This window comes from Salmo salar, chromosome ssa14 (genome assembly GCF_905237065.1).
Source record: "Salmo salar chromosome ssa14, Ssal_v3.1, whole genome shotgun sequence".
NCBI classification, from domain to species: domain Eukaryota; kingdom Metazoa; phylum Chordata; class Actinopteri; order Salmoniformes; family Salmonidae; genus Salmo; species Salmo salar.
Window position 1 is genome coordinate 60,535,994 of NC_059455.1, and position 25,832 is coordinate 60,561,825.

General features: G+C 42.4%; 1 protein-coding gene across 1 annotated transcript in view; it reads right to left on the reverse strand.

The window, feature by feature from the left end:
* Window positions 1–25,832, reverse strand: part of LOC106570049 (sterile alpha motif domain-containing protein 12) — a 186,300-nt gene that overhangs the window by 107,570 nt on the left and 52,898 nt on the right. The window contains exon 4 of the mRNA XM_014141980.2: window positions 21,504–21,644. Coding sequence (XP_013997455.1) covers window positions 21,504–21,644 — 141 coding nt within the window. The remainder of the gene's footprint in view (window positions 1–21,503; window positions 21,645–25,832) is intronic.

Genomic DNA, 25,832 nt, shown 5'->3' on the forward strand with positions numbered 1-25,832 from the left:
GCTGAATATAAACAGTGTAGTCATTCCCTCCGCAAGGCAAGGGAATGCGAAATGCTGGTACAGGGACAAGGTGGAGTCGCAATTCAACGGCTCAGACACGAGACGTATGTTGGAGGGTCTACAGGAAATCATGGACTACAAAAACAGCCACGTCACAGATACTGACATCACGTTTTCAGACAAACTAAACACCTTCTTTGCCCGCTTTGAGGATAATACAGTGCCACCGCCTCGGCGTGCTAACAAAGACTGCGTCTCCTCCCTCTCCATCTCAGTGGCTGACGTGAGTAAAACATGTAAACGTGAGGCTGCTGGCCCAGACGGCATCCCTACCCACGTCCTCAGAGCATGTGCAGACCAGCTGGCTGGTGTGTGTACGGATATTTTGAATTGCTCCATATCCCAGTCTGTTGTCCCCATATGCTTCAAGATGGCCACCATTGTTCCTGTACCCAAGAAGGCACTCACTTCTGTCATCATGAAGTGTTTTGAGAGGCTAGTCAAGGATCATGTCACCGCCACCTTACCTGCCACCCTAGACCCATTTCAATTTGCATACCGCCCCAACAGGTCCACAGATGATGCAATTGCCATCGTACCGCACACTGCCTTGTCCCATCAGGACAAAAAGAATACCTATGTAAGAATGCTGTTCATTGACTACAGCTCAGCATTCAACACCATAGTACCTTCCAAGCTCATCATCAAGCTGGAGGCCCTGGGTCTCAACCCCTCCCTGTGCAACTGGGTCCTGGACTTTGACGGGCCACCCCCAGGTGGTGAAGGTAGGAAACAACATCTCCACGTCGCTGACCCTTAACACTGGGGCCCCACAAGGGCCCTCTCCTGTACTCCCTGTTCACCCATGACTGCATGGCCATGCACGCCTCCAACTCAATCATCAAGTTTGCAGACGACACAACAGTAGTGGGCTTTATCACCAACAATGACGAGACAGCCTACAGGGAGGAGGTGAGGGCACTCAGAGTGTGGTGTCAAGAAAATAACCTCACTCTCAACGTCAACAAAACAAACGAGATGATCGTGGTGGACTTCAGGAAACAGCAGAGGGAGCCCCCCCTTATCCACATCGAAGGGTCAGCAGTGGAGAAGGTGGAAAGTTTTAAGTTCCTGAGCGTACATATCACAGACAAACTGAAATGGTCCACCCACACAGTGTGGTGAAGGTGCAACAGAAGGCTGAAGAAATTTGGCTTGTCACCCAAAACCCTGAAACTTTTACAGATGCACAAATCGAGAGCATCCTGTCGGGCTGTATCACAGCCTGGTACGGCAACTGCACCACTCTCAACTGCAAGGCTCTCCAGAGGGTGGTGCGGTCTACACAACGCATCACCGGGGGCAAACTACCTACCCTCCATGACACCTACAGCACCCGATGTCACAGGAAGGCCAAAAAGATCATCAAGGACAACAACCACCCGAGCCACTGCCTGTTCACCCAGCTATCATCCAGAAGGCGAGGTCAGTACAGGTGCATCAGACCTGGGACCGAGAGATTGAGAAACAGCTTATCTCAAGGCCATCAGACTGCTAAACAGCAATCACTAACTCAGAGAGGCTGCTGCCCACGTTGAGACCCGTTCACTGGCCACTTTAATAAATGGCTCACTAGTCACTTTAAACAATGCCACTAAATAATGGCACTTTAATAATGTCTACATATCTTACATTACGCTTATCACATGTATATACTGTATTGAGACCCAATCACTGGACACTTTAATAAATGGATCACTCTAAATGTTGACATATCTTACATTACTTTAATCACATGTATATACTGTATTTTATACCATCTATTGTATTTTGCCTATGCCGCTCAGCCATCGCTCATCCATATATTTATTTGTGCATATTCTCATTCACTCCTTTAGATTTGTGTGTATTAGTTAGTTGTTGGGAATTGTTAGATATTACTGCACTGTTGGAACTAGAAGCACAAGCATTTTGCGACACTCGCATTAACATCTGCTAACCATGTGTATGTGACCAATAAAATTTGATTTGACTTTGATTTGAATATCTCAGCGTGGACTGGGCACACCTTTTCATTACTGTGGTGTTGCCTGGCAGAGGCACTGAGGCAGCCCAGGTCTGTATCATCAGCAAATCTCTCCCTCTCTCAGGGTGAGGAGTTCAGTGTGGAGGATAATCAAAGGGTGTAATTACAGGAGTGTCCCTCAAACATGGCTGCTAGACGAGCGGGGCCAAAGGGGGCTGAAGAGGGTGTCAGGGAAAAATGATGTATTCACCTTATTTGTTGGCTATGTAACAATTATTTTCTTAACAAACAGTAAGATATTTCTGTCCTGCTAATGCTGTGTTTTATGGTCTCCACTCTAGCACCCTGCAGCTAGTCTGGGTGTTGAGGACATGGGATCTACTAGAGATAGCTTGAAGCTAACTTGTGTTGGTGATAAAAACCTAAAAGCTAGCATTCTATAGACAAGATGTGGTGTGTGTGACTCGAGATAGAGAGAGCCTGGAAGAGTTAAGAACAATGCCTCATTGTCTTATCTTCCTGGCATCTGGGAAACTAAGTAAAATACCATCCTGTGTAGATAACCAAGGTGGCTTATGGGAAGGTTAAAAGTGACTGACTAAGCAATCTTGGTATCAGCTATTTAAAAACTGTGCCTTGTCTGTAAAGGCTAGACTCTCAGCCTAGCAGTCAGTCAAGACTGGTGGGCTGAAGGTCTCATTATTGCAATAATTAATCAATATTAAATAAAGATTGTTTGAAGAAATGACCAAGACCAAGTCTCTCTCAGTACTGAATTTCCACAACAATGGTACGAGAGAGAGCGAGAAAGAGAGAATACTAGGGCCGAGAGACAGAGAGAAGATTGGCATTCTTAGGGCTGGAGCGAGATCAATCATCCAGAATGGTTAAAAGACCTTTCAATGAACCTCCTTTAATCTTGGCACAATGCTACAAACCGAGCGTCACGAAGTGGGGCTCTGGGGTTTAATAATTCCCCACGGAGAGCGTAAATCTTTAATAGAGGGCAAGTTAAGCCTGCGGTGGCTCCGACAGCGTGCACAGTGATGCGTGCACGTGCTGATCCGGATAATTGATGATGCACATAGACAATGATGATACCTGACACACAAACTGAAATATTAAGTAGCATTACAGGGGTATAGTCAGGGATGTAGTATCAAACGAGCAAGCAAACCAACCTAGGCGCGCGCACACACACACACACACACACACACACACAAGAGAGAGGAATAATGAAGCGAGAGAATTATAATATGAAACTTACAAATAAAATCCTCATTTATATTTCACCCTCTTGGCAACCCTTGCCTGTAAATATTTATAGTCATAAAAATGTAAGTTAGAAGATCTCTGAACCTCCAAGTCCTGTGAATTAATTTAGTCTCGGTTATAAAGATAAGTCATTTCTCGCCTACTATTTATTCTGTAAACCAAGAGGCCAAATCTAATCTTATCAAAACAGCAAAAGCTGTTAGGGCACACTTGATTATGAAATACTGGTAGGCTATGTTGAAACAGTTGGGATCAATGCATTTCTGACTACTACCCAGTATCTAGATCTCTCCCTCTCTCCGAGGTAGGATTCCAATGCTCCCATCCAGTGGCGTAGCTTCAGCCGGTGCAGCCGGTGCGGTCGCGCCAGGGCTCGTGACATACATAGGCCTGCTGCCGGGTCCGGATCTGCGGAGCCGCGGGCCCCCTATGTAATTTGAATACCGCCCCACCACGCCCAAGTATGAATTGTTGATGCGAGTCCATCACGTCTACGATTTGACGAGAATAACTTTCCTTAACGTAGGCTATATGATCCCACTGGTTTCACCAACAAAATGTTTTTTTTTTTTTTTTGCCACTACATAAGTCAGCATGATATTTTTGTGATTTGATGACAACAAATCAAAATAATTTGATAAATAAATCACATTATTCAATAGTTTCAATACCATGTTAAGATAATGAAATGCATTCTGGGATTCATTGTGCAAATATTCTCCAAAGCATTGTTGTTTCGGTCATCGTTTTAAGCAACAGTTGAGCTAGCTATCAAAAGACAACGCCCCCCCCCCAAAAAAAAATTTGAAAGTCAAGAATAGAAAATTATGGATTTAAAAATCAGAAATGTATCAACACAAAATTTGAAAGCAAAGGAGGTATCAAAATTAGTTAAATTAGATTCTGTTTTCAAATGCAGTTCAACTGCAGCCATTGCTAGCACAAGCAATATAGCAGGACCAGAAGAGGATGTAGGTTAATCGTCGCCAACAGCAGCTTTTAGCGGCTCAAGTGAGTAAAGGCCAAGCTGTTCCATCGTGCCAGAAGAAGCAACTTTGACAGAGGGGGATACAGGTTGTCAGGTATCGGCGGATACGACCCTGAGCACAAGCCAGGCAGGACAAGCTATCCCCGGGCCGGGCTGGGAGGAACATGGCGAGGCTAGAATCGTGGCGGCTGAGGAAACGGGTGGAAGTGGGACAGACAGCCTTTTTACCTATCCAACTGACAGGGGGCATTATGCAACAAATGTGGATGCAAAAGTCAAACGGCACGTTATTGTATTAGGCTTGCGTAAGCCTACTGGCCCATTCCCAAGAGATGACGAAAGGCAGTGTTTTTCCCGAGTCGTATTACACCACTACAACCAAGGCTGGAATCAAATGACCACATACATGGCTATGTTATTCGGCCAAGCTAGATTGCGCGTATTGTGAGCCTTGCTAGCTGTTCGGAGATCGGAGTGAATGGGGTGAGAGATTGGCGCCATCTAACACCCAAAATAGCATGTCATGAGACATCCCAAATTCAGATGGGGGCCTGTTCGGTATATGAGCAATGGAAGCTCAAATGGCACTATTGACGCAGAAATGGAGAGAGGCGTGCGTAACGCAGCAAATCTCTGGCGACAGGTGTTGGAGCGCATAGTTAATGCAACTCCCACACTTGCATCATGTAATTTGTTGCGTTCAGAGGGCACCGTGAAAACCTGAGGCAGGCCAACAGTGGGAATTTTCTCAGTATAATTGAACTGCCGTCATTTTATGACCCAGTTCTGAAAGAACTTTCAGAACTCCCCGCAGGATCCGTTAAGTGTCTCAGTCCTCAGATCCAAAATGAGCTGATTTCTATCTTAGCCGAGCGAGTGAAGTGTGACAACCAGTTATTATGGACAGCACACCGGATGTATCCAAAGTAGACCAGTTAAGCCAAGTTTATCGCTATGTGAGAGTGATAAGGGATGCAAATAATGTCACCACAGATCTGACCATCATGGGGACTTCTGGAGACTGCTGACACATCAGCAGCTGAGCTTCAACATAAAATCCTGGGCAGTATAGAGGATAATGGGCTGGATATTTCAAAATATCCCGGGCAGGGGTATGATGGAACTGCTAACATGAGCGGGGTCTATTTCGGGTGTGCAGGCCAGAATATCCGAAAAAGAGCCACTTGCTGTTTATGTGCACAGCTCATAATCTTTACCCGGCTCTCAACAACAACTATCAAACATGTGCCAGAGATTTAAAAAAAGTTTCATGATACTGTTGAACTGTTATACACCTTCTTTGGGCATAGCATAAAGAGATGATCAATGTTGAGTGGTATATTTGATTTTGGAGTAGACATTTTCTTTGTCGTTCTGCAGACTAAGGTTTTTGAAAACGTGAACGTCGTCTCCAAAATGCTATAGGCCAAAGACGCAGACCTGCACAGGGCAGTTAGCCTACTCAAGGACATGATAGAGGTCCTGTCCGGATTCCCACCGGATTTTGAAAAGGCCAAAGTCACTGCAAAGACCCTTGCCGACAAATGGGGAGCTCAGAACGCATTTGAAGACACTCGGAGAAGGAAGGCGAGGCGTCATTTTGATGAGCTATGCGAGGACGAGCGACTGCCCGATGGGGAGAGTAGTTTTAGAGTCAACGTCTTTAATGCAATCCTTGACATCGTTATCCACCAGCTGTCAAACAGATTTAAAGGTCTGCGGGCAACAGAGTCAGACTCCATCCATCCTACTACCCTGGCCAACGCAGATGATGATGCGCTCTACAAGACCGCCAGCCGGCTAGCAAAAGATAAATCAGCAATACATATGGCCAATTACTCGCTTTCAGGGCCTGTTTTAAGAGGGAAATAGAAAAGCACACTACAGTGAGAGACCTGGCCAAGATGCTCATTGTGGACTACAATTCAGTCACTGCTATATTTGGGGAAGTAGTTACAGCAAAGCTCCTTTTTATGACTCTGCCAGTAACGGTAGCCAGTGCTGAGTGCTCCATTTCCAAACTGAAAATAATAAAAATCATACCTGAGGAGCAGCATGGGACAGGAGAGACTGAGTGGGTTGGCCATTCTGTCCACTGAAAACACCAGGGCCAGGACCATGGATTTGAATGCCATAGTCAACGACTTAGCAGAGCGCAAGGCCTGTCGAATGCCAATCAAAATGAGTGAGTGAGCTTATATTTTTACAAGGCAGGCTACCCAGACAGCCTATATAAATCATGCTTTATTGAGATTCATTTATATTGCTTGTCAATCTACGACTATGATCGATCTGTCTTTGGAAACCATGTTCTGGTGCACGGCCGCTGAGCCATTTCATTGTCATCATAGCCTACACGTTTAACTAGGCAATAAGAATAATAAGCACATACGCATCATATACTGTTAAAAAGGCATGCTGCCATTTAATGAATCTGTTTTGAATGCTCCACTTGATTGATTTGCTGGTGTTTTTGCTATAGGCCTCTGCGGGAGGCAGATCATTTGAAATACCGGTATGTCATTTTTGACGCCGTGCATAACTTCTGCGAGCATGTACTGGGTCATTAGCTGCATTTCAGTGTTTCTGTCAAGAGATTGATTTATACATTTATGTTTTATAATATAGGCTACTGCCTATTATTTGCAGATAAAATAGGGTGTTTTTTTGACTACTTAGTGCTTTCTGTGGTGCTGATCTACTTATACGGGTTCATTTCTGACCGTCGTCCATGTTGCTGAATGTATTTGATTTGATTTGTATTGGCTATATTGCCGGTAACAGCTTCAAATGTGCCCTTAGATTAGGTTCTCCTCTGTTGTTACAATGCTTAGTAATATTAACAGCCTTACCAACAAAACTATTTTAATTAAAAGGGAAATATGGGTGGAGATAGGGGCCCGGAATTTTTTGGGGCACCTGGGCCCGTCATGATTAAGCTACGCTACTGCTCCCATCCACAGGGCACCGAATGGTTTAATGCGCATTAAAACTATCTAAACCATATGCCATGGCCATCTCAGTCACCAGATCTCAACCCAAATGAACACTCATGGGAGATCCTGGAGCAGCGCCTGAGACAGCGTTTTCCGAACACCATAAACAAAAAACACCAAATTATGGAATTTCTCATGGCAGAACGGTGTTGCATCCCTCCAATGATTTAAAAATACATTAGATGACTGACAGGGGGCGCTGCTTTAAAGCCACCATCTTAGCACTCCCCAACCATTGTAAAAAATATTTTGCAAGCTATAGAAATGCATTTATTAATGTCTACATTTGTTTTTGCCATGTTTAGTCTATTAGACACCATAATGGCTACCTTTAAATTATATTATATTATGTGAGCTAAACATGAACAAATATATGAAACCAATAAAAAAAAAAAAAATGTATATGTGAAAGTTCTACAAAACAAAATACATGTATTCAGACCCCTTGAATTTTTCCACATTTTGTTACGTAACAACCTTACCATAAAATGTATTTAATCCCCCCCCCCATCAATTTACACAGAATACCCCATAATGACAAAGCAAAAACAAGTTCAGATTTTTTTGCCCCAAAAAAAGAAATAAAAAAAAGAAATATGACATACAAAGTATTCAGACCCTTTACTCAGTACCTTGTTGAAGCACCTTTGACAGCGATTTCAGCTTCGAGTGCTCTTGGGTATGACCCTACAAGCGTATTTGGGGAGTTTCTCCCATTCATCTCTGCAGACCCTCAAGCCATGTCAGGTTGGATGGGGAGCATCGCTGCACAGCTATTTTCAGGTCTCTCCAGAGATGTTGGCTCGGGTTCAAGTCTAGGCTCTGTCTGGGCCACTCAGGGACATTCAGAGACTTGACCCAAAGCCACTCCTGCGATGTATTGGCTGTGTGCTTAGGGTCGCTGTCCTGTTGGAAGGTCAACCTTTGCCCCAGACTGAGGTCCTGAGCAGGCTTTCATCAAGGATGTCTGTAATATGCGCCGTTCATCATTCCCTCGAGCCAGACTAGTCTCCCAGTCCCTGCCGCTGAAAAACATCCCCAGAGCATGATGCTGCCACCACCATGCTTCATCCTAGAGATGGTGCCTGGTTTCCTCCAGACGTGACACGTGGCATTCAGGCCAAATATGGTTTCATCAGACCACAGAACCTTATTTCTCATGGTCCGAGTGTCCTTCAGGTGCCTTTTGGCAAAGTCCAAGCAGGCTGTCATGTGCTTTTTACTGAGGAGTGGCTTCCGTCTGGCCACTCTACCATTGGTGGAGTGCTGCAGCGATGGTTGTCCACAGAAGGTTGGGGGTAACTTAACTGGGGAGGGCGAATCATGGAAATAGCTGGAGCGGAAAGGTATCAAATACATCAAACACGTGGTTTCCAATTGTTTGATACCATTCCATTCGCTCTGTTCCAGCAATTATTATGTGCTATTATGAGCTGCCTCCACTGTGGTTGTCCTTCTGGAAGGTTCTCCCATCTCCACAGAGGAACTCTGGAGCTCTGTCAGAGTGAACATCGGGTTCTTGGTCACCTCCCTCACCAAGGCCCTTCTCCTCCAATTGCTCAGTTTGGCCAGGCGGCCAGCTCTAGGAAGAGTCTTGGTGGTTCCAAGCTTCTTCCATTTAAGAATAATGGAGGCCACCATATTCTTGGTTACCTTCAATGCTGTAGAAATGTCTTGGTACCCATCTGTACCACGAAACAAGACTCGGAGCTCTACGGACAATTCCTTCGACCTCATGGCTTGGTTTTTGCTCTGACATGCACTGTCAACTGTGGGACTTTATATAGACAGGTGTGTGCCTTTCCAAATCATGTTCAATCAATTGTATGTAGCACAGGTGGATTCCAATCAAGTTGTAGAAACATCCGAAGGATGATCAATGGAAACAGGATTCCATTGGTTCGATTCCAGGCTGTATCACGGCCGTGATTGGGAGTCCCATAGGGCCGCGCACAACTGGCCCAGCGTCGTCCGGGATAGGCCGTCATTGTGAATAAGAATTTGTTCTTAACTGACTTGCCTTGTTAAATAAATGTTAAATAAATAATTGTTGGAGTTTCCTTTATTTTGGCAGTTACCTACAGTACCAACCAAAGGTTTGGACACACTCAAAGATTTTTTCTTTATTTGTACTACTTTCTACATTTCAGAATAATTGTGAAGACATCAACTATGAAATAACACATATGGAATCATGTACTGTAGTAAAAAAAAAAGGAAAAAAAGGTGTTAAACAAATCAAAATATATTTGAGATTCTAAGTAGCCACCCTTTGCATTGATGAAGGCTTCGCACACTCTTGGCATTCTCTCAACCAGCTTCACCTGGAATGCTTTTCCAACAGTCTTGGAGTTCCCACATATGCTGAGCACTTGTTGACTGCTTGTCCTTCACTCTGCGTTCCAATTCATCCCAAACCATCTCAATTGGGTTGAGGTCAGGTGATTGTGGAGGCCAGGTCATCTGATGCAGCACTCCATCACTCTCGGTCAAATAGCCCTTACACAACCTGGAGGTGTGTTGGGTTATCCGCCTGTTGAAAAACAAATGCTAGTCCCACTAAGCGCAACCCAGATGGGATGGCGTTTGCTGCAGAATGCTGTGGTAGCCATGCTGGTTCAGTGTGCCTTGAATTCTAAATAAATCACTGAAGGTGTAACCAAAGCACCCCCACACCACCTCCTCCATGCTTCATAGTGGGAACCACACATGCGGAGATCATCCGTTCACATATTCTGCGTCTCACAAAGACAGTGGCTGGAACCAAAAATCTCAAATTTGGACTCCAGACCAAAGGACAGATTTCCACCGGTCTAATGTCCATTGTTCGTGTTTCTTGGCCCAAGCAAGTTTCTTCTTCTTATTGGTGTCCTTTAGTAGTGGTTTCCTTGCAGCAATCGACCATGAAGGCCTGATTCACGCAGTCTCCTCTGAACAGTTGATGTTGAGATGTGTGTTACTTGAATTCTGTGAAGCATTTATTTGGGAAGCAATTTGAGGCTGGTAACACTAATGAAGTATCCTCTGCAGCAGAGCTAACTCTGGGTCTTACATTCCTGTGGCAGTCCTCAAGAGAGCCAGTTTCATCATAGCGCTTGATGGTTTTTGTGACTGCACTTGAAGAAACTTTCAAAGTTCTTAACATTTTCTGGATTGACTGACCTTCATGTCTTAAAGCAATGGAATGTCGTTTCTCTTTGTTTATTTGAGCTGTTCTTGCCATAATATGCACTTGGTCTTTTACCAAATAGGGCTACATTCTTTATATTACCCCTACCTTGTCACAACACAACTGATTGGCTCAAACGCATTAAAGAAGGAAAGACATTTCTACAAATAAACGTTTAACAAGGCACACCTGTTAATTTAAATGATTCCCAGGTGACTACCTCATGAAGCTGGTTGAGAGAATGACAAGAGTGTGTAAAGCTGTCATCAAGGCAAAGGGTGGCTACTTTGTTTAACACTTTTTTGGTTACTACATGATTCCATATTTGTTATTTCATATTTTTGATGTCTTCACTATTATTCTACAATGTAGAAAATAGTAAAATAAAGAAAAACCCTTGAATGAGTAGGTGTTCTAAAACATTTTACCGGTTGTGTGTGTGTGTGTGTGTGTGTGTGTGTGTGTGTGTGTGTATATATATATTTCAAAACATGCCTCATTTTTGCAGTTTTACTTTGGTGCCTTATTGCAAAAAGGATGAATGTTTTGGAGAAAAAAAAATTCTGTACAGGCTTCCTTCTTTTCACTCTGTCAATTAGGTTGGTATTGTGGAGTAACTACCACGTTGATCTAGCCTTAGTTTAATAGCTGTGAAAGAAAACTGTTTTAATGTCAGCATTGGTCTCATGGTGAAATACCTGAGCAGTTTCCTTCCTCTCTGGCAAGTGAGTTGGACGCCTGTATCTTTGTACTGACTGGGTGTTTAAATACCCCATCCAAAGTGTAATTAATAACTTCAGCATGCTCAAAGGGATATTCAATATTTTTTACCAATCTCTTCTTTGTGAGGCATTGGAAAACCCTCCTGGTCTTTGTGGTTGAAATTCAATGATTGACTGAGGGACTTTCAGATAATTGTATGTGTGGGGTACAGAGATGAGGCAGTCATTCAAAAATCATGTTAAACACTTTTATTGCGCACGGAGTGAGTCCATGCTACTTATGTGACTTGTAAAGCACATTTTTACTACAAAATTAATTTAGGCCTGCCATAACATTGAATACTTATTGACTCAAGACATGTCAACTTTTAATTTTAAATTAATTTGTCAACATTTCTAAAAACATAATTCCACTGACATTATTGGGGTATTTCGTGTAGGCCAGTGACAATATCTAAATGTAATCCATTTTAAATTCAGGCTGTAACAACAAAATGTGGACAAAGTCAAGGGTTGTGATTACATTCTGAAGGCACTGTATGCAATATTGATGATGGCATACAAGAACCTTGAGAGTCTTGATGTACTAACTTTTAGTGATGGGGCCCCCCGGAAAAATGGGTACATGTCGGGATATTTTTTTTACGATATATCGCATTGTATCGTTTTGTAAATAAATCGCAATATTAATTTTGCGCTAGTTTGCTGTACCTGCACCAAAATTCCAGTATTTTTCCTTCATAGTTTGTTCTCCATCTTCTTTTTAAAATAGGATCCCATGTTTTCAGCTCTTATTTCCATTCCTGATCAAAACTTGTTGTTTTCTCATGGCTCTCTCGTCCCTCTGCAGCAGACATACACTGAGTGTACACCTTCCTAATATTGAGTTGCACCCGCCCCTTTTGAGGACACGTTTTGGCTTGAGCGCTACTTTGAGAACTACTGGCTCAAAAGATAATTACTGACATCAAATTTGCCTTCGACATGAAAGACGTTAGAATAATAATGGATCATCAGGTGTAGCGCCGCTGCTACCGCTAATTGCAGTATCATAAATCCTGAGCACGATCCAGCATTAATTCATAATTTCCTTTTATGCACCCCCTTGAGACACCTATGTTTCCTCAAAATGCCCTTGCTCTCTCGCTCTCCCGGTGTCTTCAAATGTTTACAGCCATTCATATGAATCTATGGCAACATGGGCTAACATGTCCCATCTGTTCCACGCCTATAAGTTAAGATCGATAGAGGTTAACTGAAAAGACCAAATAGAGACAAACACCTTGAGATTAAGATTGACCAGCTACTAAAAAAGGTGCTAAGATAGAAGCGAAAGAACTAGACACTAAATTACAAGAAGACATAAAATTAAAACGACCTCCAAATAAACAAGACCAGTACAAGAAAAGACAGGCTACGCTCCAAAACGACATTAATGATCTATGGCACACAATCCACTACATTAACCTGTTAGGGCTAGGGGGCAGTATTGACACGGCTGGATAAAAAACATACCCGATTTAATCTGGTTACCACTCCTACCCAGTAACTAGAATATGCATATACTTATTACATATGGATAGAAAACACCCTAAAGTTTCTAAAACTGTTTGAATGGTGTCTGTGAGTATAACAGAACTCAAATGGCAGGTCAAAACCTGAGAGATTCCTTTACAGGAAGTGGCCTGTCTGACCATTTCTTGAACTTCTTTTCCATCTCTATCTTTTACTAAGGATCTCTGCTCTAACGTGACACTTCCCACGTCTTCCATAGGCGCTCAGAGCCCGGGAAAAAACAGAATGTCGTCATCCCAGCCCCAGGCTGAAACACATTATCGCCTTTCTCAAGTGGCCGATCAAGGGACTCTGGGCTTATGCGCGTGACCCGACCGCCCCCGCCTTTGTGATTTTTTCCTCTGTTTGCCGAAAAGGAGATTCCCTGTCGGAATATTATCGCTTTTCTACGAGAAAAATGTCGTAAAAATTGATTTTAAACAGCGGTTGACATGCTTCGAAGTACGGTAATGGAATATTTAGAATTTTTTGTCACGAATTGCGCCATGCGCGCGACCCTTCTTTACAATTTCGGATAGTGTCTGGAACGCATACGAACAAAACGCCGCTATTCGGATATAACGATGGATTATTTTGGACCAAACCAACATTTGTTATTGAAGTAGCAGTCCTGGGAGTGCATTCTGACGAAGACAACAAAAGGTAATCAAACTTTTATAATAGTAAATATGATTATGGTGAGTGCTAAACTTGCCGGGTGTCTAAATAGCTAGCCCGTGATGCCTGGGCTATGTACTTAGAATATTGCAAAATGTGCTTTCACCAAAAAGCTATTTTAAAATCGGACATATCGAGTGCATAGAGGAGGTCTGTATCTATAATTCTTAAAATAATTGTTATGCTTTTTGTGAACGTTTATCGTGAGTAATTTAGTAAAATGTTAGCGAATTCCCCGGAAGTTTGCGGGGGTATGCTAGTTCTGAACGTCACATGCTAATGTAAAAAGCTGGTTTTTGATATAAATATGAACTTGATTGAACAAAACATGCATGTATTGTATAACATAATGTCCTAGGGTTGTCATCTGATGAAGATCATCAAAGGTGAGTGCTGCATTTAGCTGTCTTCTGGGTTTTGGTGACATTATATGCTGGCTTGAAAAATGGGTGTCTGATTATTTCTGGCTTGGTACTCTGCTGACATAATCTAATGTTTTGCTTTCGTTGTAAAGCCTTTTTGAAATCGGACAGTGTGGTTAGATTAACGAGAGTCTTGTCTTTAAATAGCTGTAAAATAGTCATATGTTTGAGAAATTGAAGTAATAGGATTTTTAAGGTTTTGAAAATCGCGCCACAGGCTTAAAGTGGCTGTTACGTAGGTGGGACGAATTCGTCCCGCCTAGCCCAGAGAGGTACATTAAGGTCACCATGGCAACACATAATCCCACCAAAACCTCTATACTGGTGAGGAGGAGGAATCTACTGTATCCGGAAGCGATATCACCATGAATCTTTGTTTTACTATTGAGAGTTACAGCTGATTTTAGAATTGGAAAATCCATTTGCTCTCCTTAAATATAAGTAAATCTAATTTATTTGTTTCAGTCTGAATTGCTTAAATCAAATTTTTCGCTACGTGAATTAGCCCATGCTCATTTTCCCCAGCTAGCTGAACTATGCTCGTTTTCATCCTCATTGCCAAACTTCATAAATACTGCACCCTCAACTTCAAAACTCCTTTGCTAGTTATACAATCATGTAACTAAGAAATTTGCGGCAAAGAAAGCTTGTTTTGTTGAATAGTCATGACTGGTTCGAGATACAGTATCGGTCATAAGAAGGAGGCGAAGGATATCATTGCGACTTAACGCGGATCCAAGATCAATTTTGAGATCCACCAGCGTCATTGGCATAGGGTTAGCAGAATGTTTTGGACTGGTCTTGGAACTGTGACAACTTCCTCTCCCTGCTTGGCTCAATGGGATATGTAGTGATTTTGCCAAACACAGTCAATATATGTACACGGTCTTGTACCCAACTTTTTTTCAACTGACGAACATATGTTGATTAAATCAGACTGTTAATATTAATAGTAATCCAGGAATGTCACAAGTTAATTGACACGAGAAAACTTGAGATAAAAGTAACTCCACAGATCGCAATGAATTGCTAAATTACTTCTGGACACTAAGGGTCCGTGGAGCTCTTCCTCATCACCACTATAATAGTGTCTTATAGCGACCCTCCATATAGGGTTGGAGTCAGCAGCCAGGGCCCAAAGATATGTAATGGCTGGCGGTGTTAACAGTAAAGCGTCCTGCTTGCCATTGATCCAGGTTGGCTAGATCATGAGTGAATTCTGGGAAGCTGACTTCATGTGCCTGACTGCCTAGGCGGGCAGACGTCTAAACTCCTGAGTGGCAGGTGGCGGTCGGGAATGGCTGTCTGCCGACTGAGCGGAACCAGCTAGGGCGATGCCTTTTTATTGCTCTTCGTTGCTCCATATATTGATGAATGCGGCTCCACGCGGTGAAAAACCGCCACGGTTAGAGGATACATTTTTTTTAAACGATTGAGCTTTTTGCGGCTTTAAAAACGACCTGCCGGGTCATTGTTGTTGCAAAGTTCAGAGCCGACACTTGCAGAGTAACAGTTTGAAAAGTTAAATCTATAATAACAGTCTATTAAGCTCACGATAAACTTGTTTTGGATAAAGTCAATGTCCATGCTGTCTGCAAAGGTCCACTGTAGGACATGACAAAACTAATAAAGTCTTTGCCTGAGTCTATATAATCAGCTAAAGATATCAGAATCTGTGCTCAATGCCATCTCTGTGCTTCTACCAGGTTCACAGGTCGAAGGTGATGCTGCATCGAGCGTCACGTATGACAACAGTACAATCAGTGCCTCTGGCTATTCTACCTGCATGCCCTCTCTGCTCTGGGTATTCCATCTTTTGAGTTCTACAGCGGTGCCCTCTCTCCTTCAGCTTCATTAACAGATCTGCACGTGTTGTTCATGCTTCACTGCCCTACAGCTCTGACATCCTTGAGAGAGAGAGTGCAGGTTAGAAGAAGGTTTTGTTGTATTCTTGTATTCCCTGCTTCTCCCTGGATAAAACCAGATGACGTGCTGCAGCGGCTAACCTTGACGTTCTTCAACTCCCTCTGTGCAAGTAGGCAGGGAAACAAAAAGGAGAAAGAAAGAAAATGGCTGCCCCACACACTCGCAGTCCGGTCTGAGGTATTTGTGAGGGAGAACAGTACTCTAATTGGTAACCTAAGCAGGGAGCCTTCACTCCATATTGAGGGGACTTGTCACCGGAGGTTATCAAAAGGCAGAACTATTCATTTCAAAACACCAGTGTTTTGTTCCAGGCTTGTTTAAAAACACCTGGGCTACATTTCTCACTCAATACCAACTGCGGGGTGGCTGATTACCGTGGCCGCTTCGAATGCGGTGCAAATAAATGGAGTAAATGGAGTCTGTGCCTTCACAAAGACAGAAATAATTATTCCCTGTATTTCATAACATTTATTAGTGGTGTAGCTACATTGTCTCTCACTGTGGGTAGCCGAGCTTTCAGATGTTAGCGACTAATGAGCGAGGGCTCAGAGGCAATTTCACGAACAGTGTGGCCACATTACTTTGCTACATAATGACTCCTAACCTTTCGAATATGAGCCCCGATTGGAACCTAAGGCATTCATAGTGTTAGACGTTTAAAATAGGGAGTAACAGAACTGAGGACTTCATTAAATAGTGATATTATAGTGCTCAGCTTCGGTCTTATAGGTAAGAATTACATCTAAAAATGAATTTCACTTTTTCTTCATCTTAAATCATATCTTGACGACTTTCCGGTGCAGATAGGGTCTCTTTTGGGGGAGAGCGAAGGAGGTGGTAGACGAAGGAGTTTTCCGGGGCTATTGACTCCACAGAGGACTGAAACCTGCCGTGTAGGGAGCTCAGAAAATAAACCACTCAGCTCAGCCTCCTTCTCCAGAGTAAAGACATTCTATTCACTAAAGACTCCAAGGAAAGACGCTACCTGCCAAAAGACTATATTCACTAAAGACTCCAGAGTCAAGACCCTAAAATCAGGGGGTGTCAAACTAGAGAGATCCTATTGAATTACTATTATTAGTATTCTAATTCCTAATTCTGTGTCAATCCAGCCCGGGAAGGTGGTTTGAGTAATACATTTTAAAAGAAAAATCACAAAGCAAAGACTCCAGAGGTAAGAATACATTCAATAAAAGATCATCAAGAAACACTATTGACTAAAGATCACCAAGCGAAGGACATTCCCATTTGAGGCCATAGATCAGGGAGAGTTAATTTATTAAGGAGTCTGGGGCAAGGAAATTCTGCACTTTAGACTACAGTGCAAATGTATTCTTTTCACTGAAGACTTCATTAGAGAGAGAAGACACTTGCTTAAGAATGAAGTGAGTGAAGAGACAGTCTTTACTAATGAACCTATAAGCAAAGGCAATACTGTAAGTGGAGTTAGGCTACGGAGAGTTGAGTTATTATTGCTAATGATTATACTGTTCTTCTAACATTTAACTGAAGAATATCCTGCTATATCCATCTCCACAGAGTACTCCAATACACTTGACGGATAACTTGGTATCAAATTCTTCATGCTGTGTAATTCAAGTTTAAGAGTAATGCATCCAATGGTATGTTAAATGAGGTTTGCCTCTAATAAAATAGTTACTATAAGGGGAAAGAATAAACAACCAACTGCTGACTTTTCGTTCTATGGAGCGAAGACAACTTGGGGAGATTCAATACAGCCCATTGTGTAAAAACAAAACAAAAAAACGGATCAAATAAAAACATTAACAGTTATTCTAGTTTTCCATTAACCTTGTACACTTTAGTACTAAATTGATTTCATTTTTCCTTTTATGGTTGCTTGTCAAAAAGGTTAACAACAAGCAAGAACATTTGATTTTTCACCATCAGCACAGTGTCTTAACTAAGTATCTGACTCTTACCCATGGATGAAGAGGTAGAAGAAAAGTAGAAAGTCAAGGTGGCAAACACTAAGTCTAGTAAATGTGCTCGAAATACACTCTTCTGCTAGGTTAAATATTTCTATTCAAATCACAAAATTCTACATCTTTAACATCCAACCCTTTTTAAAAAGAAATGTGGACACCGAGTCATTCTTGAAAAGTACAATTGCTATTAGAAATCAGAAAATTCAACAGCATCAGAAAGTGGGAGAAGCTAGCCAGCCAGCCCATAGAGCCCCACAGTGGAGGTGTCATAATATCCATTAAACCTAGCGTTCAAACAGGGAAAATTCTAAATCGTTTTCTCACCATACATTTTTCCCCATAGGAAATTTAAAAAACACTTTAAAATTAGGGCTGTGTTTCATGTAGGCTTACCCTGGCATGACGTATTGATACCCATTTAAATCTCTCAAGGACAAGGTGACTTATCAATATATTTGGCTCTATTTACTCTGATTCGAAAAAGCTAATTAGCATCAAAGTAGGCATCATGCAAAACTACAAATCCCTGCAAGCTCCTGCATGTTATCTCTAGCTGGTATTGTGTCAATTTAAAACTTGCATAAGACAGTTCACAGAATTGTCCATTTAAAGAAATGTAGCCAATTAGATAGTTAGAGATTCGTACCTTTGCTTCAATTCATCGGTCTTGTCCAGATCATCATGGTATTTGTAGTTCTTTATGATAGCCAAATTAGCAGCTAATTAGCATATCATTTTGGGGGGGGAATAGAGGTGAATATAAGTCACATTGTCCTAGAGAGATTTACATAGTTATCAAAACATCACGTAAGGGTCAGACTACACAAAACACAGCCCTTATGTTAAGTGTTTCCAAAAACACCTATGGGAAAAATGAATAGTGGAAAAACAATTGGAACCATTTCCCTGTTTGACCACTAGGTTTTGTGGGATTATGATTCATACAGTGGTACTCAAGAGAGCATTGCATTGTGGATTTTGTAGTCGACTTGAGCTGCAATAGATTTCCATAATTTTGATAAATGAAACATTTGTTAACAAAAAATTATTGTTCTCACATATTACTATTATTTAACACTGTAAATTAAATGATTTTTCCTGTAACTGATGTAGTTGGTATTTGTGCAAACTCCTTTCATGTGATTGATAGCAAAGACATCAGGCTTGGACCCACTTTGAGGATCCACTTTGAACATCCATGTACAGCGACTTCAGAAAGTATTCACACCGACTTCTTCCACATTTTGTTGTGTGACAGCCTGAATTTAAAATTGACTAAAATTTAGATTTTGTGTCACTGGTCCCCCCACACAATATCCCATAATATCAAAGTGGAAGTATGTTTTTAGAAATGTTTACAAATTAATTAAAAATGAAAAGCTGAAATGTATCGAGTCAATAAGTATTCAACCCCTTTGTTATGGCAAGCCTAAATAAGTTCAGAAATACAATTCAACCACGAAGACCAGGGAGGTTTTCCAATGCCTCGCAAAGGATGGGCACCTATTGGTAAATGGGTAAAAATAAAAAATAAAAGTAGTCATTGAATATGCCTTTGAGCATGGTGGAGTTACTACACTTTGGATGGTGTATCAATGCACCCAGTCACTACAAAGATACATGGGTCCTTCCTAACTCAGTTTCCGGAGAGGAAAGAAACCACTCAGGGATTTCAACAGGAGGCTAATGGTGATTTTAAAACAGTTATAGGAGAAAACCAAGGATGGACCAACAACATTGTTGTTACTCCACAATACTAACCTAAATGTTGTCCTGAATACAAAGTATTGTGTTGTTTTGGGAAAATCCAATACATTACAGAGTACCACTCTCCATATCTTCAAGCATAGTGGTTGCTTCATCATGTTATGGGAATGCTTGTAATCGTTAAGGACTGGGGAGTTTTTCAGGATAAATAAAAATCTGGTTCAGTCTGCTTTCCATCAGACACGGAGATGAATTCACCTTTCAGCAGGACAATAACCTAAAACACAAGGACAAATCTACACTGGCGTTGCCAAGAAGACAATGATTGTTCCTGAATGGCTTAGTTAGTTTCGACTTATATCTGCCAGAAAATCTATGGCAAGAATTGAAAATTCCTGTCTAGCAATGATCTACAACCAATTTCACAGAGCTTGAAGAATTTTGAAAATAAATGGGCAAATATTGTACAATCCAGGTGTGCAAAGCTCTTAGAGACTTAACCAAAAAGATTCAAAGCTGTAATCGCTGCCCAAAATGTGCAAACATTTCTAAAAACATGTTTTAACTTTGTCATTATGGGGTGTTGCGTGCAGACAAAAAAATAATAATATTGAATCTATTTTGAATTCAGGCTGTAACAACAAAATGTGGAATAAGTCAAGGGTTATGAATACTTTCTGAAGGCACTGTCCTTGAATGCGAACAAACAAACAATGTTATGAAAGTATATGTAGTGGAACGGCCCAGTTTTTGAAAAAAATGCCACTTTATCAAACTGTCCTCCACAGTCTAAAAAGCCTCTCTACCTAACTTGAGTATTACTATTTAGCGAAAGGACAACTCTCCTTTGTTGTTGATAAAAAGTAGAGAATCCTCCCACTGCGTGGAGACAAAGAGAGGAGGGAGAGGAGATGGGAATCTAATTATTTTCCTCCCATGGCCCACTGCTCCTTAAAGGTTAATCACTGTCCGTCTGGCTAATTCTGCCTGGGTACACCGCAGTAATTACACCACTGCTCTCCTCATCTCATCTTCAGTCTCTCCTTTTCTCACAAACTCCTCTTTCACGCTGCCTTTTGTCATTTCCCACAACTTCCCAAACCGTTAGGTCCTGGCCTTCCCACACCTTTATTCCAAAAAGTGTCTAAAGTACACCAGCTCTCCTCTGTTCAAGGCTCTCTCCCTCTCTTATCATCTTCCTTCAGTGTTCTCTTCCCCCACTAAATGACCCACCCAGCCTTTTCCGCAGTAAATCTAGTTCTCCTTTGTCCAGCTCCTTCCCTTCATTTCACACTTCCTCAACACTCCCCATTTCTCCCTCCTTTCTTCTCTCCCTGTTCTAATTCTCACAGCAGTAGTTCTAGTAGCACAAGTTCAGCCTTTCTAGGGACACAAGGGGCCCCTCTCCCCCAGCAGTAGTGTAGCATCTCGCTCTCCCTCAACCAGTGGCAAGAGAGAAACCGGTGGCAACAAGAAAGGAGCATCAAAGAGAAACACCACAACTCCAACTGTTTTCCCGGAATTCGAGACGAGAACAGTTTCCCAGTATTTGGATTTCGCCCCTGAGGCAAAAGAGATCTGTGTTGAGAGCCAGAGACAAGTTGATGGGGATGATGCTGATTTTAGTTACAGGTGGTGATGTGGGTGATGAGTGGTGCTGAATGCTGAGGAGAAACGAATCACAAAGAATGACTGGATGTCAGGGTGTAAGGGGTCAGTGTTGTGATTGGACGACCTGAGATGGAAAAGAGACTGTAGAGTAGGGTCCAGAAATACACACATACTGTAAATTGGCTGTAGTGTTGATTGGTGCAGGTGGCTGGCTTTGGCCACATAAAGAGTGCTGAGAGAACAATTCAAACCAATTGAATGTAAAGCCGCACGACCATGCAATCGGGTGAACGAAATGGCCTATCGTTTCATAGGCTATCACTGTAAACCTGGTCACACCAGCTCCATCATGGCCAATGACAGAGGTGTTATGAGGTGCAATCCCAATTGGCACCCTACTGTTCCTACCGTTGGTGAAAAGTAGTGCTCTATATAGGGAATAGGGTGCCATTTGAGACGCTGCCATGGTGAGAGTTGTACCTTGCGTGAGTAGCTGCAGGGTGCGGACCTCTTCTCTGACGCGGAGCTGCAGGACCTGCTGGAGGATGTACTGCCGTTGGCCCTCCTGCATGATGCCCATTCGCTCCAGCTTCCTGTCTGTCAATCTCATCAGAGCCCGCCCTGGACGGAGAGAGGGAGAGAGAGTGCGAGAGAAAGGTTAAACTCAACCCCTCATGAGATATACAGACTCCCCCCCCCATCTCGCCCACCCAAGGCAAACACCATAAAGGGGCGCAAGGAAGACCAAGTACACTGAGTGTACAAAACATTTGTTCTTTCCATGACATAGCTTTCACCTGGATTCACCTGGTTAGTCTATGGTCCTTATGAATTAACATCACAGTTAAATCCACTTCAGTCATTGTAGATGAAGGGGAGGACAATTGAGACATGGATTGTGTATGTGTGCCATTCAGAGGGTGAATGCACAAGACAATATCTAAGTGCCTTTGAACGGGTTATGGTAGTAGGTGCCATCTGGTTTGAGTGTGTCAAAAACTGCAACACTCCTGGGTTTTTCACGCTCAAATCTGTGTATCAAGAATGGTCCTCCACCCAAATGAAATCCAGCCAACATTGACACCTTGTAGAGTCCATGTCCCATCAAACTGAGGCTGTTCTGAGGGCAAAAGGGGGTGCGACTCAATATTAGGAAGGTGTTCCTTATGTTTTGTCCAGTCAGTGTATTTACAGAATAAATATTTAATGAAATTGATAAACATTCTTTGGAAAAGGATCTCAGTAGTACCTGAAGGTGAACTAAAATATAACTGAACAAAAAGGACTCTCTCTGAATGCTGTCTTCAACTGTACTGTTGCATACAATAAGTAGCACAAGAAATATCCCATTTTCCATTTAAATTATGCATAGACATCGTCAAGGTGACTATTCTCAATCTATGAATAGATAATTCTCTATCCTCTAACCATTCAATACATGTTATTCAATTTATTCTTGGGTATGCTAGCAGGAAGCGTCGAGCAGCCAACGATGACCCACTTAGTTTCAAGGAATATCTTCATCTGGCTACATAACGCACTTTAGCATAATTATTCATCTTATTTCGCCCATAGGCACCTTCTTCTGGGAGACCTTGATTTTAAAATCCCTAATTTAATCTTCAATATCATTTCTTAAAAGTAGGTGATTTTGGACAGTGATAAAAATGCAGTGGAGAAAGTACAGTCTAATTAATTACGCTCGTTGTGGAAGACCTTTGTGGCAATGTGCGGGATTGGGGAGCTAGATAGAAAATAATTCCAGCCGATTACTATGCATTAGCCCGACTCCTGTAAATCCCCCTCGCTCGTTTACACTAATGACTCGGGGCTCTGAATTGCTCCTCCTGATTGGCTGGCAGCCTGCTAACTTTCCCTGGTTCATGGTCTCAAAGCAGGGCTATGGTGGCGTGACTGTCACATGCACTCACTCGTTCATCCCGATCTCCCTCCTCCCATCCACACCTCCAACAGTACTGTACTTACTGCAGTCATTAGATACTCTAGATTTGATGTGATTTCATAACGACTTGTTACTTAACGCCCTTTGTATATTTACTTTATCTGGCTCATTATTCGAGATGGAATTTTTTGGGGGGGACAAGGGGTGTTGTGTGAAAGCATTGTTGGCTATAATGTCTTGTGAGAAAGTCACTTTTGGTGATTTATGCAGTTTTACACCTTATGCAACCATGCCTCAACACAGTGAGCAGTTAACAAAAGCTAAAGTAGTGTATTGGGTATGAGGCTGATAGCAGTGGCAAATATATGGCCAAACGCAATTTGTGGGTGACTATGGCCAATGAATGGCAAAAATGTTAAGTGTAAAATAAAATGTTGAAATGCCAGCTACGGTTTTAATGATGCCCATTACAGAGTAGCTAACTATAGACAGGAGAACCTATGAGGGCCGGTAAAATGGGATGTGAGAGAGAACTAGAACGACAAAGTGAATGTAAAAGGATCACCTGTGGAGTCTATAAATAAATGGCCAATCATCACTTGGCACCTCATCCGAAATTCTACACAAATCTGCTTGGCAACAGGGGCACCTCTTTAGCTTTACCTCATGGCTATCGGTTCTATAAACAAAAACAACAATACAGGACGTATGAGAGATAAAGCTTTCCAGATCAATGACTAAACAGCTGCTATAATAAAACATCTTTAATTATCAATATCTCAGAGTTAAAAGGAGACCGCTTAAGATGCCTCAAGATGAGAGCAATTTGGAGTCAAGCTGCTAGTTTCTTGGCGGCGGTGCCAACATAGCTCCTCTCCTCTCCTTCCGGTAGCAGCCGGGCGAAACGCCTCTGTGGAGTTTCTCTCCACTGCAGTTCTGAGTCATTGACTCCACAATCCCACAAAGCCACAGTAGGGAATTTATCAAACCACAATTAATACACAGAGCAGTGTAGCATGGCCGGGCAAAGAGAGCACAGAGGAGTAGAGGATGAGGGGAGAATGCCGAGAGAGAGAGAGAGAGAGAGAGAGAGAGACTAGGAGTGGATTTGATTTAAAAAAAAAAGACTACATAAAAAAATGAGAAAAGAGGAAGAGGAGACTTGTTGAGGACTGAATAGACAGCTTGGGGTTGAGTGGAGTGCTATGACAAGGCACAGTGTCTCCAAAATGGTGAACAATTGTGACAGTGTTGGGGTTGGAGTAGCTATTTCCTACATCACATCATGGCAGGTAACATGGTTGAATTTAGAGAGTGGTTCAAAAGAAATGTAAAAAAATTAGCTATACTATTTGTGGTAATGGCAGAAATAGTATTGAAACCCCACACCAAGCAGTCCTCCCACACAGGCGCGCACACACACACACACACACACACACACACACACACACAAGGGATGGGCATTTACAATTATTTTACTATTCAGTTTTTGTGATTTCCATATTCGAAATGACACTTTTTTAAAATAAAGAATTGCTCGACTGTCTCAACCAATCAGAATGATGCATATGCACATGGCTGGGGTAAACAGCGGACAGTGTGATTTCGCCGGGAATTTGTAAGCAACAGCGAAAGAGAAGTCAGATTTTTGCCATGATAGAAGTGATTGTTACAAAAAAGGGTGTTTTGCATTGATCCGTTTCAGGTCTAATGGAACCGCCGATAGGCGAGCGCCTGTTATTGCTGTTTAAAGTAGGGAAAATAGCATACCGATGTCAGGACAGCCTGGAGGGCCAAATGCGCAGCAGTAGCTCAACGCAACGTTTCATAAAAACTACATTCAAGTTTGTTTTGTTAAATTAAGAATTTCAAATGTCATGGTATATCCTTGTAGGTAAAAGTGTCACAAGGATAATTTCATTTTAGACAAGACTTTTTCACTGAACACTCACTGAAGTAATCAAATACTAAAGTCTGTTCGATATTCGATTAACCGTGCCCATCCCTAACCCACACACACAGACACAGACAGAGCACTCGCTCAGACTCAACCCCAGCTAAGGTAAAAGGGCTTCTATTTCAATTTCCTTTCCTCTAGAGTCTCTAGACCATCTGTGATGGGAACACTGCCAGACAACAAAGCTTCCTTTTTACTTCATCTCCTGTATTCACTTATATTTGGCCAACTGACTGACAAAAATGACTTAAGGCACTTCTGCCTCTTCAGTGGCACAATATCGATTGGAGAGTGGGAGGGAAATTTAAATCCAGTTGGTCTGCCCTGTAGCTTGTTGGCTGGCGGTGTTAGGTCTGCCCTCTCTCACTGGCCACCCCTCTATACCATTACCGCAAACCTGCCTGAACGAGGCCTCCTTCTCACCCAAATATTAGTTACTGTTGAAAAGGCAACCCCCTATAAAAAAAGGTACAGATGCTGTAAAATACAGTATGCATTCAAGTCAACATATTCATAAATCTATGTATACAAACCTACAGTGTGCACACACACACGGACCAGGCGTTAGATTAATGGGCAGGGGGAGTGCGGGTCTCAGTGTGGTGCTGCAGGCAGATTAATCTACAGCTATGGCCTGGCACAGTCAACCACTGCTTTGATGAATGGGGGCTTAGAGTGCACACGTACACACACCTACCCACCCACCCCTGTGGGACCTGTCCCTTTTTGCGTGTGAACCAAAAGCCATGCTAATTACTGCTCTGTGGGTGAGGACAGGGGCACAAAAGCGGAAAATGAACCTCACTTTCTCGCCATCTCACAACTCTCTCCAAATGACTACATTCAGTGAACGTACATGGGTTCTACAGTAAGAGCTGGGCTGGCTGTGAACTGCAGATAGAGGGACAAAATGTAGTTCTCAGGTAAAACCTTCAGACACATCTGTGTG